The sequence below is a fragment of the Danio aesculapii genome, chromosome 9 (assembly GCF_903798145.1).
Source record: "Danio aesculapii chromosome 9, fDanAes4.1, whole genome shotgun sequence".
Classification (NCBI taxonomy): domain Eukaryota; kingdom Metazoa; phylum Chordata; class Actinopteri; order Cypriniformes; family Danionidae; genus Danio; species Danio aesculapii.
In genome coordinates this window covers 33186103-33205857 of record NC_079443.1, presented here as the reverse complement: position 1 = coordinate 33205857, position 19755 = coordinate 33186103, and the positions used below count along the sequence as shown (strand labels likewise).

The window sequence follows — 19755 nt, the reverse complement described above, 5'->3', positions numbered from 1 at the left end:
TAATATATATAATAATTCTCACTTCAACTGTACATAACCATATTGTTTTTTTTTTTTTTTTGACCATTGACCATTGACAATGACATGACCATTTTCTAACATGCATAATAAAGCATTTTAGTTTCCTTTTGAACAGGAATTGTTTGACATGCACAAAAACAATATAAATGAAAAGGAAACATAAATGTCCCATTTAAAATTATTATTATTATTATTTGTTTATTTAATTATTATTTTGTTTCCTGGTGTTCTGAATGCTATTTAATTTAAAGTATTTTTTGTGGAGTTAAGGGAACTAAAATGAGGACTTCTTTGGTTAAAAATGTAGTTTTATATGGTTACCTGAAATCTGTTTTACTTTATTTCTGAATGGAATTGTAAAATGTGTCTTATACTCCAATGAAGCAATTTTTAAAATTCTCATCAATGCAATATTGACCTGGAAATATGCAGTACATATGATATTTATAGATGCAAGTTTGTGTTTGTATAAAAGTTATTTATTACTATGTGTGTGTGCAGGTGTCTGGAGTTCCTGTTGCAGCACGGCGCTGGCCCATCGCTTAAAGATAAACAAGGCTACAGCGCAGTTCACTATGCTGCAGCGTACGGCCACAGACACTGCTTAAAACTGGTGAGAATACAAATATGTCCTGTGTGCGCCTCAGGGCACTTCCTCTGTTATCAACGGTCACTACAACATTACATTTACATGTGTGACCTAACATGCAAATGGATTTAGTCCAGTGTTGTAAAATGATATACATATTAAAGGGATAGTTCACCCAAAAATGAAATGTACTCAGCCTCAAACCTTACATGTGTTTCTTTTTCCTGTTGAACACAAAATAATTAGATTGAAAAATGTTGAGCCATTGGCATCATAGTAAGAAATTAATTACTATGGAAGGTTTCTGACATTCTTCATCCATCTCAAGTATCAGGTTTTGTTTGACAGAACAAGGAAACTCAAACAGGTTTGCATCAGTAGATGATGAGTAACTCATGACAGATATGTCATATTTGGGTGAACTATCCCTTTGACTTCTTCAGAGTCTTCAACCTATTGTGCGCCACCTGCTGGTGAAGTGCATATGTTTATTATTCAAAAATAAGCGTGCTATGTTCTGGAAATGTTTAAAAATTCAAGAATTTTGGCAAAAAACATTAATATTTAGAAAAATATTTTAAATATTTTAAAAGCAATAAATATTTAGAGAATACATTCTGTATCCCCACTGATTTTTCCTTCTCATCGCTATACCTAGGCCTAAAAAATGTTATGTTAGAAGAAAAATCTGACACAAAACTGCTGAACGTTTTGCTGATAGCCTGTAAAAAAGCCATAATCAAAAAAAAAAAAAAAATGGTTACAGCTCAAAATACCTCAAATGAGTGACTGGTTTGACATAATCTATGAAATCTATAAGATGGAGAGGCTGACAATGAATCGTCGTTTACAGACTGAGGAGTTTAATGAGACATGGAGAAAATGGGTAGAATATATTCTTCCATTAAGACCAGATTTATTATAGAATCTATAGTCAGAAAGATTTGAATTTTATTTTGTGTATTATTTTTTGTAATGAAAGAAAAATGAAATAAAGATAGTGTGAAGAACAATACCTATTTAAAAAATAAACAAATAAATAAAAATGAACATTTAAGATCTTAAAGCTACCTCATAGTTTCATATGTATATAGTTTAGGTAATAAAAACAAAGAAAAGGGTAGACTGCGTGCCACAATATGGGTTAAAGAAAGTACATAATTGTCAGTTTTATCTGTTTTCTTTTTGACAATATATTAAACAGCTATGAGTGTAATGTTTTGATTGTAATTATAATGTCCTTGAAGCATTAATGTAACCTCCATATTTATTTATTTATGGACTTTTTATGTAATTTATAATTTCATTTATTTCTACAATTTCTGAATTCTGATGTTTGAGACAATAAAATATACAATGATACAATACAATCTGTATGTAAATTTGGAAACTGCAATAAAAACAAAATGAAAAATAAAATATAAAAAATAAAATAAGTGTACTGGCAGTTTAATTCAAGTCAAGTCAAGTTGAGCTTTTATTGTCATTTTGCTACAAGTGTGGACAAACAGTGGAACGAAATGACATGTCTCGCAGGACCACAGTGCTACGTTAGTAAACATTCATGAATATGAACAACACATAACCTAAGACAGACTGTACAAGTACTTTTACACAAGACAGAACAGTATTGTGCTAGATATTGTGCAAATGAGGTATTTAAGAAAACAATTTGTGTAACAGGATTTGTGGTACATTCACAAGTAAACATTGTTTTTCTTATTGAGTACTTGCAAGATGGAGTTTAAGTAAAGTGTCTGGTGTATATAGAGAGAAAAGTGTTCCTACAGGTGGTTTGTCAAGCCCACTCACCTGTGTGAAGCGCACACAGAAATGTTTTTCTGGAGTCCAATGAGAATAGCTGTAATTCAGGTTGTGTTTGATTTCAGCTTTTGGACAGAGATGAAAACCATCAAGATGACATGGAGAACAACCAAACCAGAAGCCCTTTACATCTGGCTGTGAGTCCAAAGTTACACCTTTAAAGGCACAATATGTAGGATTTTTTTTTTCATGAAAATATCCAAAAAGTGAGATGCCGTGCCAAGGCAAAAAGCAGTAACTTCCACATGATCAATTTTGCTGATCAACATTTACATAAAACAGCAACACCTGTAGTGTCTAGTAATCATGCTATTTGTTTTGGATGACTGGGAGTTGCTCACAGCCATTTACTTATTGCTATTGCGTGCTTTGGTTGCATTTGCAAATTACTTCCAAAGTATGATGTATGATATATCATTAGTTATTGTAATTTGAAAGTAATTGTTTACAGTATTACAATATTTTTGGTTCTGTATTGTAATGTTACACTACTTTTGCATTAATTTTGAGTTAATTTTCATTATCATAGGTATGACCTAGTTATCTAGACTGTATTTTTTATTTAAAAAGATGCACATAAACTGCGATGGAAACACTTTTACTGAACTAATTTCAGTGTGCGCATTAAAAAAAGGTCATGTGATTTTGTTATAAGAGATCATGTGATGATAAAAATGTGTGTAGATGGACAAATCAGCAGGCTAAGCACATCGTAAAACATCTGAAATGTTGTTTTCGTTATTCTAAAACCCTTAACCATCTCAGTATTAGTGTTGTTTTATTATTAATGACCTCAAGAATCAAGAGCTTCTGTGCTTCGCGTCTTACGCCTTCAAACGCCACTGCGTGTCAGGATTGTGTTCTGAGGCGCAAGTCATTTATTAAATGAAGAAAAGATTCATGCAGCTTCTCTTATCGCTGCAAATTCCGTCTTTACTCTTGATATTTGGTGCCAGTTAATCAGGACGTGACGATTTTATTCTCTTCGACTAGTTAGATGGAAACGCTGCTTTATTCGCACATCTTTTATGTGATAATACAGTTTGTGCATAAAGTTAATTCACATTTTTGGATGGAAACATAGCCAGTGTGTATATGTGTGTCCAGGCATATCACGGGCACGCGCAGGCTCTGGAAGTGCTCTTGGAGGGTCACTGTGATGTGGATCAGGGGGATGAAGTTGGTCGGACTCCACTGGCCCTTGCTGCTCTCAGGGGCCACACTGACTGTGCTCTCACACTTCTGAACCACGGGGCCTCATCGAGAAGCAAAGATAATGTCAGAGGACGTACGCCCATCCACCTTGCAGGTAGTACACCTATGTATGGTAGAAATTATTCTGCACTTTTTTAATACATAATTTTTTGTGATCTTGTGATCTTATATTACTGTTAATGGAAATTATCTGGGATTTGTTGAAGACAATAATTGGTAGTTTGCTAAGAATGCCTTTTGTGCTGGCTAGTATACTGTACCTGTCACAAACAAATAAAAATCAGTAGGTTCCTGCAAATCCCTGTCTTAAAGGTGACATCATTAGGATACCATTTTATGATATTATTTTTTAGGGTCTTAATGAAAACTCTACAGCTTACTGTGGTGAAATTTCTCAATCGTATTGTAAATAAACACCCTTCATTTATGGGGTGAAAATGTCCTTATTTTTACATCCCAATGTTGACAGGTATGCATAAATAATGATTTTTTTGATTTTTATTTATATATATATATATATATATATATATATATATATATATATATATATATATATATATATATATATTTATATATATATATATATATATATAAAGTTGGAGTCAGAATTATAAGCCCCCCTTTGAATTTTTTCTTTTTCAAATATTTTCCAAATAATGTTTAACAGCAGGGAGCAGGGAAATTTTCACAGTACAGTATGTCTGATAATATTTTTTCTTCTCGAGAAAGTCTTATTTGTTTTATTTCGGCTAAAATAAAAGCAGTATTTAATTTTTTAAACACCATTTTAAGGACAAAATTATTAGCTCCTTTAAGCTATTTTTTTTTTTTCGATAGTCTACAGAACAAACCATCTTTATACAATAACTTGCCTAATTACCCTAACCTGCCTAGTTAACCCAATTAACCTAGTTAAGCCTTTAAATGTCACTTTAAGAGAAAATACATCAGTTATTAGAAATGAGTTAATAAAACTATTATGATTATAAATGAACAGGGGGGCTAAAAGTTCAGGGGGGCTATTAATTCTGACTTGAACTGCATATATATATATATATATATATATATATATATATATATATATATATATATATATATATATATATATATATATATATATATATATATATATATATATATATATATATTTGTATGCAAAATGTGCATTTTACTTGATTGTTACAAGAAATTAAGATTTTTACAAGATCAGTACTGCCCTAGAAGAATATTTGGTTGATCAAGCAACTTTAATGAATATCATTAATAATTTTGTAAATACCACATCTCCCTTTGTAATATTGAATACATTTTGTTTCTTTCCAGTCATGAATGGTCATACATCATGTGTGCGCCTCCTGTTGGAAGACTCTGATAATGCAGATCTGGTGGACACAGCCGACTCTCAGGGACAGTGAGTTATAGATTAAGAACTAAAGACAGTCATACTACTAGTTCAAGTTTATTTATTTATAGAGCACATTTAAAAACAGTCATAAGACTGACCAAAGTGCTGTACATTAGACAACGTAAAATAAAAAGACAAGAGAAACGTAAAATAATATTAAAAAGATATTTAAATATTTATAATATAAAAAAAATAGATAGTAATGGAGCCATTCTACATACTACTAGTACTACTAGTATTAACACTACATGCTAATAACAAAAGAAACAACAATACAAATCGTCACCCTTAATTTCTGTACTATCAATGACTACAAAAACATTAAACTTGGGGACTAAAGTTCAGTCAAGTGTGTGTGCGTGTGTGTGTGTGTGTGTGTGTGTTTGCAGAACCCCTCTAATGCTGGCAGTAATAGGGGGTCATGTGGATGCTGTGTCTCTTCTGTTAGAGCGTGAGGCCAGTGTGGACATGGCTGATCATCACGGTCTGACTGGTCTACACCTTGGGGTGAGTTTCATTTGTCATCAGGGGCAGGCCTAGTGATTTAGGTGCCCTTAGCAATCCAAGGTATGGGGCCCTAACATTCATCTTCATTTCTATAGTGTTTTTATGATGTAGATTGTCAAAGCAGCTTAACATAGAAGTTCTAGTAAATGTAAACTGTGTCAGTCCAGTTTTAGAGTAAAAGTTCAGTACAGTGTAGTTTAATTTTCACTGCTGAAAGTCCAAACACTAAAGAGAAAATCCATCAATCCATCAACATTGAAACTCATAACACTTTCTTTCTATATAGATATTTTATCTCTGTCGATTATAATGAGCTGCATTTTAAAATACATCTAAGTGGAACTATTATTTTCTTAAGGTAAAATTTAAAATAATAAATTCACAAATAATAAGCAAGTTCACAAACTATGTACAGTTAATTAGCCATATTTGTGATTAGATTTTAATATTTGCATGTGCAGTATGGAAGGAACAATCCACTATTCATGGGGGCCACTGATTTTGAAAAGGAGTAATAACATTAAAATCTTAATGCTTATAGACAGATTTTACAACATATGATAGGAAATGTATGAAAGAGTTATATGATTAATGTAGGCTTCTATGCATTGGTCAGGGCCCTCTCATTCCCTGGGGCCCTAATCGGCTGCTTACCTCGCTTATTGGTCTGCCCCTGTTCGTCATGTGTCATGTTTTCAGTGGAACAACAAACTGTATTTGACTTGGAAATGTCTCATTAAAAGTGTCATAACTCTGTCAAATCATTTTTAAGAGCGTCATTAATATTTAATGACATTTTAATGACAGTTTGTTCCACTAAAATCATGATCCGAAAAATATTCATGACAGTTCTCATGGCAATCATGTTTATGACAGACTTATGACAAGTTGTGTTGTCTTGGTAATGTCAAGTTGTCATGACAAAGACAAATAAAGGTTGAGATGGATTGGTTTATGTCAAGTTGTCATAACAAACAATGTCATCTTTGCATTTAAAATGTCATAAGTGAGCGAATGACATTTAATGACAGTTGTTATAAGCATGCATTCGGTCTCATTCACATTCAGACAGTCTTCCAGTCACATTTCGTGACGGTCTTAATAAAACAGCCCTTCAAGTAAACTGTTATCAAAAACTCACAGGTTTGGAATGAGTGGAGGATGAGTAAATGAATTTTAATTTTTGGGTGTATTATCGCTTTAAGGTGTACTCTTAAATATTTCTATGGTTGTCATGACCAGTGTTTTTGAAACACTCTTTGTCTCTCTCAGCTCTTATGTGGACAGGAGGAATGTGTTCAGTCTCTGCTGGAGCTGGAGGCATCAGTGCTGCTGGGGGACTCCAGGGGTCGGACAGCCATCCACCTGGCTGCAGCTAGAGGCCACGCGTCCTGGTTGAGCGAATTGCTCAGTATCGCGTGTATTGAACCCCCGTTGCCCCCTTTGCGAGACAACCAGGGATATACACCCTTACACTATGCCTGTTACTATGGTTTGTTTCTACAGTCTCCATTTAGAGTTGAAATGATGATATCAGAATGTAGCTTTTGTGAAGCATTGTGGACTAACTTTGTGTGTGTGTGTGCTTTTTGTAGGTCACGAGGGCTGTGTAGAAGTCATCCTCGATCAAAAAGACTTTTGCCAGTTTGATGGGAACCCCTTTACACCCCTGCATTGTGCTGTGTACGCCTGTTGTTAGCCTCATATCTTAATTTCTCTCACTTTTGGCACTTCTTACCTCTGTTTTAACTTTGTGGTCTTTGATTCCTCTGTCCTGCAGGGTCAATGATCATGAGACCTGTGCCACCCTTTTATTAGAAGCCATGGGATCAAAGATTGTAACATGCAAAGACTCCAAGGGAAGGTTAGTTTTGTTTGTGTGAACTCATATTAGAAATAACTTTTATGTTGGAGGTTTATTGAATATCAGATGAAAATAAGACTTTGAGGGACAGACTTGCAGTCTTTACAATGGCAAAGATTCAAATATATACAGTGCTCAGCATATATGAATACACCCCATTTTGAAAATGAATATTTATATCCATTTCTCAGTGAATTTGGGTAATATATTTTGGTGCATTTGAACAAAACAGATTTAGTAAACATATTTATTAAAATAATATTTTGCATACATTTGGGCTATTTATTTTTTAACCATTATTGTAAGCTATTTTGATAGATAAGCTCCAGATTTAGCTTCAGTACTGACTAAACAAATGTATATGCACAAATATGATATTGTAAAGCATCCTATAGAAAATGTTAATTTAAATGAGAGATTTGTGGGGGTGTACTCATATATACTCATAATACTAGATCTATACCTATGGGACTCAAAACTGAAATTTTAAATAGTGTGATTTGCATTTCATAGGAGAAAAATCGAAGCAAGTGACATTTACTTCAAAGGCCATTTATTAATGTACACTTTTAAACAAAACATTTCACATTGTTTTTAAAGTGATATAAAATTTAGATTTGTTCAATATAAAGATTCAGATATTTGGATAATGTCTGGTTGTCACCAATTAAGAAACATTAGTGACCAAAACAAGCTTTATGTTGCACATTTTTGGCAGTAAACAAAAATACATTCTATGGGTCAAAATATATATTTATTTAGCAAAGCTCCATTAGAATATTAATTGAAGATCATGTTACATGAATATATTCTACTGTAAATATATCAAAACATCATATTTTATTAGTATTATGCATTCCTAGGAACTTCATTTGCACAACTTTAAAGGTGATTCTTTACATTTTTTCCTTAAAATTTTTTAATTTTACTTAAAATTTTAAATATTTAAATTTTTTGAGCCCTCAGAATCCAGATTCTCAAATTGTTGTATCTAAGAAATATCGCCCAATCCTACCGAACCAAACATCAATGCAAACTTATCTATTCAACTTAAATATGATGCATCTCCAATGAAAGTGATAGAAATGTTCATTTTCAAAAGATTGAGACTTATTATTGTTTTTGTAGAAACATAGTTAAACGTCATTAGTTCTAGTAATGAGAAAATGAACACTTAAAATATACCCCGTTACGATTTAATCAGGTGTCTAATGAGAGAAAACGTAACATTTAGAATATTATAGAATTACTGAAGAAATTTTGCACTCGGATCTATCTTCAACTTAAATGAAGAGGAAAAATCAGGTGCAGCCAGCACAGGGGTGTTACTTAAGAGAGCCTTAAAGGAATCAAAAGCACATTGGCAATCATCAGACCAACAAAATGAACAGGATGGACTCAAAAGTGAGGTTAATAGATGTGCAATAGTAGAAAAGTTCTTAGAAATGCTGCGCTAGTAACCAACCATACCTAAAAATCTGCGAAGCTCACGTTTGGTATTTAAAGCTGAGAATTTAAAAATGGATGTCACTTTTACTTCAAGAGGGCGCGCTTGACCTGACTTGTTTTCCTAAATAGGTGATAGTGGCTTGCCTGAATTCACACTTGGCCAAATTTAAAGTCAGTGAAGCACTTGCAAGGCGCTCAGATACAGTTCTGAGGGAATTAACGTGTTTAACCCAGTCACTAGAATACACTGCTCAATCAGTTTTTATGATTGTATCTTTATCTTTGCTAATGAACTGAAGAATTGAATCTCTCTTTTATCAGGACACCCTTCCATGCCGCTGCATTCGCTGGCCATGTAGACTGTGTTCAGTTGCTCTTGTCCCATAATGCGTCTGTGGATGAGGTTGACCAATCAGGACGCAGTGCTCTTTGTATGGCAGCAGAGAAAGGACGAGTTGAGGTTGTAGGTATGCATTCACCATTTTTCTTCTCTCTTTTTTTGAATTGCATCCATTTTCATTTATATACATTGTGTTCGAAAATAAACCCACTCATTTAAATTGTTGCACGTGTTTTAAACAGAAGCTTTGCTTGCTGCTGCCGATGTGAACCTCAATCTGACTGACCAGAAGGGCAATACAGCACTCCATCTAGCCTGCAGTAATGTAAGTATAACCAATCACTTCCCATGATCATCAGCTTCTGTGATTTTATAGTTTTTCTCAGAATCTGATGTCTCACATTATTTGTTTTGGAGTCATTGTCAGGTAACAATCAATTTAGTTTAAAAAGTCTTCACTTTTAATTATATTTTGGCGCTAACAGTGGTGCTATTTTAATCACTACTCTTGATTTTTTTTTTTTTTAGAAAATCTTTATATTTTAAATGAGACAATAACATACACAAAGATTAAATCAAAACCTTAAAGGTGCTGTATGTAAATTTGACACCCAGTGGTTCAACTTGGTATTGCACTCCTGGATCAATCCAAACGCAAGCACAGGTTGCCAGATTGAGGACAGGAGCGAGTGAAACAGTGTTCCTACTAAAAACAACGGCACCCGAAAGATGGAATATTTTCCATATTATAAGGAGTTTTTGTCCTAACCAACAGCTCGAATTGATATATTACAAACGGCTTCTATTTCTCGCAGCTGAACAACAGAAAACTATGACAATGATCACCTCAGGTACAGCTCATGTGCTCCATTCATTGTTAAATGCTAACAATATGAGTTTGAATGTCATTTTACATGACATTTATTGCCATACTACTGAAAGCAGCATAAAGTATGCGGTCACGGAAGCATACTTTATGAATGAATGAATGAAATACGAGGTTTTCCACCAAAGCAACCCGTGGTGCTGAAACATAGGTGGCTAAACTGGCTGTAAGTGGGTTAAAATTACCAAAACAAAGACAGCGTTCTGGCATTTAAAACACATTTCAAAGCAGAATATCGGACTTCAGCATTGTTTTTCAGATGAACAAGAATGTTCACTTGGCATGTTTCTAAAATTTCAGCAAATGGTATTTTTGTGCTTTAGAAGAGTCAAAAACTTTCATACAGCACTTTTAAGCTGTGCCTGAAATTGAAAATTACTCACATAGGTACTACATTTGAATTTAAACTTACATCACAGCCATTAGAAAAGTACGATCTATATAGCATGTATACATATTATGAATTTATGCCTTTTAAAATAATAATAATAATAATAATAATATAAACAGATCACATGTGAAAACTAACACTGCAAACAGACTTTTTAAATTATGTGTTTTATTAATCCATTACTCGAGGTCTTCTAAAGATTTTTTTTTTGTGTCTAGGGAATGGAGGAATGTGCATTGCTCCTTCTTGGAAAACTTCCAGACTCTGCCCTTGTAGCAACAAACAGTGCACTGCAAACGTGAGTTCCCCTCCACCATATCATTTACCTTTATGCTTTTGCCAGACTCTTCCTCCTTAAACCATGCACTTCTATATTATTTTAGAAGCAATTGATCATATGCATGGAACATTCTTAATAGCACTGGATGTGAAACATAGTGCTGCATCAGGGCTAGAAAGGATTTTGAACAGCTGGGAGTTAGAGTTGGTGCCAATCTGTGTACACTCAAAAAGACAATAAATGTAATAGAAATTTAAAGACACAGCAAATAACTTCTCAACTGGAGTTTGTCTGGATCAGTTGTGGAAAGCAGCGAGTATATACACTAACCGGCCACTTTATTAGGTACACCTTACTAGTATCGGGTTGGACCCCCTTTTGCCTTTAGAACTCCCTTAATCCTTTGTGCCATAGATTCAACAGGTACTGGAAATATTCCTCAGAGATTTTGGTCCATATTGACATGATAGCATCATGCAGTTGCTGCAGATTTGTCGGCTGCACATCCATGATGCAAATCTCTCATTCCAACACTTTACAAAGGTGCTCTATTGGATTGATGTCTTGTGACTGGAGGCCATTTGAGTACAGTGAACTCATTGTCATGTTCAAAAAACCAGTCTGAGATGATTCGCACTTTATGGCATGGCACGTTATCCTGCTGGAAGTAGCCATCAGAAGATGGGTACACTGTGGTCCAAAAAGGGATAGACATGGTCAGCAACGATACTCGGGTTGGCTGTGGCATTGACAATTGGTACTAATGGGCCCAAAAGTGTGCCAAGAAAATATCCCCCACACCATTACACAACCACTACCAGCCTGAACCTTTGATACAAGGCAGAAAGGACCCATGCTTTCATGTTGTTGATGTCAAATTCTGACCCTACCATCCGAACGTCGCAGTAGAAATCGAGACTCATCAGACCAGGCATCGTTTTTACAATCTTCTATTGTCCAATTTTGGTGAGCCTGTGCGTATTGTAGCCTCAGAGTTGCTCTTCTGCATACCTGGTGTTGTGCCTGTCTATCAGCCTGAACCAGTTTGGCCATTCTCCTCTGACCTCTGGCATCATCAGCAAGGCATTTGCGGCTACAGAACTGCCGCTCACTGGATATTTTCTCTCTTTCGGACCATTCCCTGTAAACCCCAGAGATGGTTGTGCGTGAAAATCCCACTAGATCAGCAGTTTCTGAAATACTCAGACCAGCCCGTCTGGCACCAACAACCATGCCACGTTCAAAGTCATTTAAATCACCTTTCTTCCCCATTCTGATGCTCAGTTTGAACTGCAGCAGATCGTCTTGACCATGTCTACGTGCCTAAATGCATTAAGTTGCTGCCATGTGATTGACTGATTAGAAATGTATGTTAACAAGCAGTTGGACAGGTGTACCTAATAAAATGGCCGTTGAGTGTATTTCAATATAGCATCAAATTTTAAAAGGCCTGTTCCAGACATTCAAAGTTATTAATTTTTTTTGTCCAAGACATGGAATATCAGGGATTTTTTTGTTTGTTGCTATGAATTATAGTTTCCATTAAAAAAATGCACTGTTCCTAGTGTTGTTTATGCTATTTATCAGCTCTATTTTTGGCTTCAAAAAGTCCACTTTAAAGGTGTTGACAAGTGATGACAAAAGCTAAATGTAATGTTTGTAAAACTACAATTGAGCTGTCAAATATGAGAGAGGGAGCACTTCACAGCCACACAACATATGTTTTACGCAGTGTATGCCCTTCCAGCTGCAACCCATCAATGGGAAACACCCATACACTTCCATTCACACACATTCACTACGGACATGTTAGCTTACCCAATTCATCTATTGCGCATGTCTTTGGCCTTGTGGGGGAAACCGGAGCACCCGGAGGAAACCCACTCATGCATACACACTCTGCCCTCATGCAAAATGTTATTCAAGCTAAAACATATTTTAACCTGCAAAATTAATATTTTATGATTATTATAAGCACAACATGCTGCCTATTTTTACTTTCATTACCTATTTATTCAGTGAAATTCAGGGAAAAATCAGGGAGTTTGATATTTGGCTTAAAACAGGAACCATAATTTTACCAGAAATGCCTGGTGTGGCTTGTCAAATACCAACAAATGACCGTGCTCATAGCCCACTGATGCTGGCTTCTTTTTTGTTCTTCCTCAGCCCTCTCCACTTGGCTGCTCGCAGTGGGATGAAGCAGACAGTGCAGGATCTGCTCTCTCGCGGGGCCAGTGTTCAAGTGCTAGATGAGAATGGTGCGTCTTCCTGAAACTACAATCTCAGCACGTTTGGCTCACCTGTAGATTGCTGTGTTTGTGCATCTGTGTTTTCTTTTGTTAGCTGCATAGCTCTTAGTGTCCTTTTGCCAAACCAGTGGCTGTATTTCAAAGCTTTGACTGTGTCATGCCCCCTTACTATGTGTTTGCCTGGCTGCCCGTTGAGCAAGGCACTAATGGAATGCTGCTTTCGTCCATGACCCCTTCACCACTGTCCTTTTGTTCCACTGCCCCGTCTCTCCCTTCACCTCTTTCTGCTTTCCTGTCCCTTTCCCTGTCTCTCTTGCCCTTTGGCTGTCTTTCCCCGCAGGTCTCACCCCTGCTCTGGCTTGCGCTCCCAGCAGGGAAGTGGCTGACTGCCTGGCTCTCATTCTGGCTACCATGATGCCTTTCTGCTCCCCTTGCAGCTCCGGAGCTCCCTCCCCAGGCACCCTGCTGAAATCTTTGCCCCACCAGGCCAAGAGTCCCCAAGGCCCCCGCAGTCCAAGGGATCCCTCCGGCCCCTCCAGTGAGGGCACGACCACCGAAAACGACTCGGACTCAGAGACTTTTTGACCCCGGCTCCTTCTAGAGGCGCTCGTCATAGTTTTCACTGCACATCTTGTCATGATGAACCTTACAGAAGTTGTACAGATTTTTGATTAGGGAGCACAGTCTCTGTAAGGAGAGATTATGACACGTGACATGGCACACCTGGTACGTTCGGTTCAGCCACACTCGTTTGCACAAGAGAATTTTCAAAAGCCATTTTAATCATTTTAACGCAGTACGATTGAGATTGCCAAATGTTGACTGACTTGGAGTACGAAGATGCAAAGTGCGGAGCAGTGTGTCTTGAACCCTGTTGAAAAACAAGGTAAGGTTACGCTCATTTTACTGATGATGTCACTCTGGGACCAATCAGGAATCAAGAATTTACTTTTTTTGGGCCAACAGGGGAATTGGTGTCACTGTTACTAACTGCACTTAGTATTTATTTGCAAGCAAGAGTTGAGCTGGAATACATGATGTGGCTAAAACTCAGATTTCTGCCCCATTTAATGAGTCTGAGACTAGTTCCTGAAAGTCAGAAGCAGCCTACAGGCTAATCTAAATATCTCTAGAGTAAGATTTCATCTAGTTTGAAGATAAAAAAAAATATCCTCAGTGGATTAGGTTGTTGTTCACAGTTGGTTCGTTTGGTATGTACTAACTAAACCAAACAACAGCATGTCTTGTTTTTGGTTTATTTGGATGTCTGATATGTCACCCGCTTCGAATGTTATCACTCAGTTGAATGGGCGTTATCAGCTGATAGATATGGGCTAGTAGGGGCCTTCTGTGCCTACTGGTTGGCTTAGAAGGCTGTTATCATCCATCAACATGGTTAATCAACTATACTAATAGAGAAGACTCCAGGTACAGATCTGTTTTTACATTACTGTGATGGTAGGGGTAGACGTTAATAAAATACAATTAATGGGAAATTGAATAAATAATATAAATATTTCTCATGGTTAATCAGCTATACTAATAGAGAAGACTCCACATCCAGATCTGTTTTTACATCACCGTGATGGTTGGTTTTAGGGTTGGAGGAGGGGTAGACGTTAATAAAACACAATTAATGGGAAATTTAATAAATGATATAAATCTTGTTAGCGTCCTGCCGCAGCCATATGTGGTCTATAGCTGATTAACCATGTGCATGGATGATAACAGCCTTCTGAGACTACCAGTAGGCGCAGAAGGCCCCTACTGGCCCATAACCTATCAACAGATAACTAACTACTGATAACGCCCATTCAATCTAGTGATAACATTCAATCGGCTAGATATGTTCGTATGTCAGTAATACTACACCAGAGTTTGTTTTGAAGCGAATGGAGATCCCCCTTATTTCAATGGTCTCTGTCTGCTTGTTTGGTTGCACATCAAGGTTCGGACGGCATCATTTACATATGAACCACACTATCAAATTTAGAGTTTTCTTAAATCAAACCAAACATCCCAAATGTGAACACGTCCTCTAGCGATGTGTGATGGCTAGGTTTTAATATTGGTTTCCGATTTTGAAAAGTCATATAGTGTATTCCAGCCTTAAGCCAAATTCAACTGCAAGTACTACCCAAGTTAAACCCAGTGTAATGTGATGAGAATACAATGCAAGTACATTAGTTGTGCTTTACACATTGCATTTTCACATATATATTATATATATGAAAAAATATCATTTTTATTCTGTAATATTTTTCCAAAAAAACAACTAGATTCCTTTGTCTTGATGGTCTGATACTTTTGGAGAATGGTTTGTTCCTTTTCAGATATAGACACAGTGTTTAATAATACTTCTTCTACTCATGTTGAATTTTAGATGCTAATGAGGTCATGGCATGTTATGTGAACCAGGATGTTCTCAAGTCTGTACTGATATTTATTAACATTTAGATAATTACGGTACTTCAATTGTATGCACTTATTTATAGAAAATGTTTATCCCATGAATTAAAATCCTGTTATTATTTACTCATGTTGCTCCAAATGCTGGAACAGAAGCAGACTTTCTGAAGAGCCCTAATGTGGCTCTTTTCTATACAAAGACAGTTCATAGTGACCATGTCTCCAAAAATGACAAAGAAATACCTCAAAATAGAAGCACATACTGTAATACAAGTCTCGAGGAGTGTTTTGGAAACTTTGTCTAAAAAAATCCTGACATTTAAGCAGGATGACATTTTGAAGTCAAGAATTAAATGTAAACTAAATTAAGCTTGTTTAATTAAATTATGGACTATAAAATCTGATATAATAACAATCAAGGAGTAGGTGCAAAGATATTACACAGTACTTTTGACTAGTTACCTAGGTAGGTTCTATTTTCAGATGCTGCATAATAGCATTAGCACTGCTGCAGCCGTGGTATAGTAAAAATGAAAGTTCCTTGATTATTACACCAGAATAAGAGTATAGTTACTATCAATATTGACCTCGAAAATAGTAACTTTTCCTTTTCTGTCAGTCTTAGTACACAATGTAACTACAGAAGAGTCAGATGCTAATGTTCTAATCTGATTCAATGACTTATGGTAAGCAAGCTAAGCTAAAACTGCTCCCGCCACACCTGGAGTTCAGTGAATGGATTAAAAAATGGTAAAACTCAACTGTTTAACTTTTGGGGAGTTGTAAAATGAGACTATTTACAAAAAAAGTGGTGTTTCTTAAAGTTAAGAAAACCATTTTAAACTGGCTTGGTCTAGTTAGAGAAGTCACAGCTCACAGGAGGGAAGTTTATCAGTGAATAATAACTTCAGTTTCAGTCTGGGCCTCACAGACTACTCTTGGCTTTGAAATACTTCTTTTGTTGTGTTAGACCTTCCCCTAGTCCCCCAGGTTCAAAGATCAGTCAGAGGATTCAATTAAGTGTAAATTAATTTAATGAATCAAATGGATAAAGCATACAGGGCCCTGGGTGGCAGAGAAAAGCAAGGGGGCTCCTCAGTAAGAAAGATCCTCCATCCAGATCAGCCGAATCATCAGTTGTCAAGCAGAACAAATGATCTGCACAGACAAAGTTACACGCACACACATAAAAGAACGCACAAGAGAGAGTGAGCCTGCACCCTCCTATCCGTGTTAGATGAAGAATGCAGTGTAACCTAAATAAAAAAGAATTGTAACATTTTACTGATAACAAGTTAACTTCTCGGTTATTAGTCACACAGAGCCACAGCTGTTATGGAGCAAGGTTATATGAGGTTAAGCACACAAACATAAGTTCATATATTTGATTAAAACAGGATTAAAATATTATTGCATAAAACAAAGTTAGAAAATATCATAATTCCTCCAGTTGTCCATAAACAAAGCAAGACGAGACGAGTAAATAATAACAGTATGTAGTATTCATTAAACACTGAATCCTGAATTGTCTTTTTATTGTTTTCCTTTTAAAGTTCATTTAATTATTTGCACTTTTTCCTTTATTTCTAAACATGATTTTTGGGGGTTGTGGGCAGCGAGGGAGTTTCAATTTGGAATATATTTGCTTCATAATGTAAGGACTTTTCAGCCAACATTAAAGTCTTGCCAGACAGACTCATTCCAAAGCAAATTTAAGATTAAAATCAAAACCGTTTGTATGTTTGCCTTTGTCCACCATGTGCCAGTTTCTCCACTGTGTCCAGTGCCTTGTTCTGCATTTTCAGAGTATGTTAGATAACATCAATGTGTTTGCGTGTATTAGAGTGTAATGAATGAGTTCACACCTGTAAGCCAATGTTTTCTTATTTGACCATGTCCTGGTGCTTGTGCCTATGAGTGTGTGATTTACAATAGAAAATAATCTTTGTACATATCGGTTCATGTACATCATCATCACCACCACCAGAGCAAATATTGCACACAACTGTCCTATAACAAAAGCACATGGTTTTCTTTCATAAATTTGATGGATCGTGAGTGGAGGAATGAGAAGAAAGAAGTCCAACAGTATTATAACAGAAAAAAAAGCTTTGAAAAGTGTGACAATCTAGATCATGCGGTTTTCTCCATTCTGATGTTCAAGGTTCTTTGTCAAGTTTCTTTTATATAAATTGTATGAATATTATATAAAATGCTTTAACAGAATTTAACAGAGTCTGTATTATTTTGCCATTTTGAAAATCCAATTATGAAAAGCTGCCTTTCCTGCTGGGGAATATTGTGTTTATTGGTATTTTATGGAGATCAGTTTCATCAACAGACACACACACACACACACACACACACACACACACACACACACACACGCACACACACACACACACACAATCTAAATGGTTTAAGGAGGAATTAAATACAAATGTCAGATGATAAATGACTTTCTCAAGAGAAATAAATCTATTCAATATTTTATTAATAAAATAAGAAAGGCATATGGTTATAGGTATGTGTACAATGGAAAAAATAAAAATTACTAAATGTTGCAATGCAGCAAACAGTCAATGGTAAATTGAACCGCAGTGAAAAAAAGGGGTGGTGGGGTGTGGTCGACTTCGAGCGCGAACGTGCAGTACTTACATTTTAAACCATAAAGTGCCACTGATGAATTGACGAAGTATTTTTAGATATTTGTACAAAAAACGGTCAAAATATTTATGCAAAATGTAAAATCATGGTGGACCAAAAATGAACGGACCCTTTTGCTCATACATCGCACAGGCGCCATGTTGGCGGTTCTTTTTTGGCCTTTAGCTCGACGAGTGCTTATTCTAACCGCAAAGCGTTTTTAAATAGTTTTTTAAATTACGGTCGCCATACTTACCCCCTCCTGAGGACTTCGACATCTTGGGACTTCTGCAAGCTGCACTAACATCGCGTTCATCGGCGACAATGAGGTATATGTAATTGTTTGCCGCTCTAAAGGTTTGCACTGTTTGTCACCGCTGTGAAATTGAGCCTTTAAATTAATACAAACAACTCAATACAGGTTGTCTACAAAGCAAATGACTAAAAATGACCTTTTCTACAATTGAATAATTTTTTTAAAATATAAAATGTATCACTTTATTACTTTATAAATGGGGTCTTTATACAAGAATCTATATGTGTGCTCCCAATTTGCACATTTGTGCTCTATTTTATTCAATCGAAGTAGGCTATAAACAGTGCGAATTACAGGGGGGTTATTAATGTTTGATCCCCTCTGAAGGCCATCAAAACAATATGTATGGGACCCTTTAATAGAAATAGCTTTCTCTGATCTATATCTTAAATATTAATAAATAATATAAAAATATGACAGCGCAGTGGGTAGCACAATCGCCTCACAGCAACAAGGTTGCTCAGCACCTCAGATTAATAAGAGTACTTAGCCGAAAAGAAAATGAACGAATAAATGAATGAATATATAAAGGAGGAAAAATATCGTTCAACAGTCTGAAACTGGCAGTTCTAGAGCACCAATAAACACCTTAATTATCCACAAAACACATTTCTTGTGAAATAGATGTTTTTATCTGCATGTAGCCTAAAAAGGAACATTTGTAGTTAGACCTACAGTTACAGTATCCCTCAAAATACTGAAAGTGTATACATTTTATTAATAACTTAGATGTCATTTAAAGACATTCAAAGTTTGATTCACTGAAGCATGTATTACCAAACTACTACTGAAAAAAATTGAAACCCCCCCCCCCCTCTCTGTATAAATTGCATTTCGAAACTTTTCATTTACCTAATGGAAGTATTGAAAGTGTGCTGGATTGTTTGTTTTTCTCATACTTTGATACATTGATATACATTGACATATATCGTTTGTTCAGGTATATTTTAGTCTGATTATAAATGATCAAATAGTGTATTCACAAAAAAGAAAAAGTGCACTTAAAATTCCAGGATGATGCACTTCATTGCATTATAGAGGGGTGAGGCTTTCAGACCCCAATGATGACTGACAAAACCTAGTACATTAGACAGTTGAGTGTGTAGTGCAAAAAATTTATAATGCCTAACTTAGGGAATGAATTACTTATTTTAGGATGGGGATCCCTTGCATGAGAATGCATCTCATTGGCATCTAAAAGATTGAAAAATGTCCTTTTTTTAACCATTTAAGAAAGATGAAATGCAAAGAACTCAACTCTGTACTGTTGTGTAGTATGTTTTCAGTTTGTGCGCTCACACCAGCATAGAAAAATATAAAACTGACCAGACATTACATCTCAAATGAATGAAACCAATGAC

At 35.8% G+C, this 19755-nt stretch overlaps 1 protein-coding gene across 3 annotated transcripts in view; it reads left to right on the top strand.

Moving 5' to 3' along the window:
- Window positions 1–17658, top strand: part of ankrd44 (ankyrin repeat domain 44) — a 59154-nt gene extending 41496 nt beyond the window's left edge. For 2 of the 3 annotated variants that reach the window (XM_056465487.1, XM_056465486.1), the window contains exons 16-28: window positions 523–634; window positions 2500–2571; window positions 3542–3743; window positions 4973–5060; window positions 5444–5561; window positions 6834–7053; window positions 7157–7244; window positions 7342–7425; window positions 9196–9341; window positions 9457–9539; window positions 10710–10789; window positions 12941–13032; window positions 13364–17658. In XM_056465487.1, coding sequence (XP_056321462.1) covers window positions 523–634; window positions 2500–2571; window positions 3542–3743; window positions 4973–5060; window positions 5444–5561; window positions 6834–7053; window positions 7157–7244; window positions 7342–7425; window positions 9196–9341; window positions 9457–9539; window positions 10710–10789; window positions 12941–13032; window positions 13364–13608 — 1630 coding nt within the window. In that variant the 3' untranslated portion in view covers window positions 13609–17658. The remainder of the gene's footprint in view (window positions 1–522; window positions 635–2499; window positions 2572–3541; window positions 3744–4972; window positions 5061–5443; window positions 5562–6833; window positions 7054–7156; window positions 7245–7341; window positions 7426–9195; window positions 9342–9456; window positions 9540–10709; window positions 10790–12940; window positions 13033–13363) is intronic. The other variant, XM_056465488.1, reaches the window with a different exon arrangement.
- Window positions 17659–19755: the final 2097 nt, after the last annotated feature.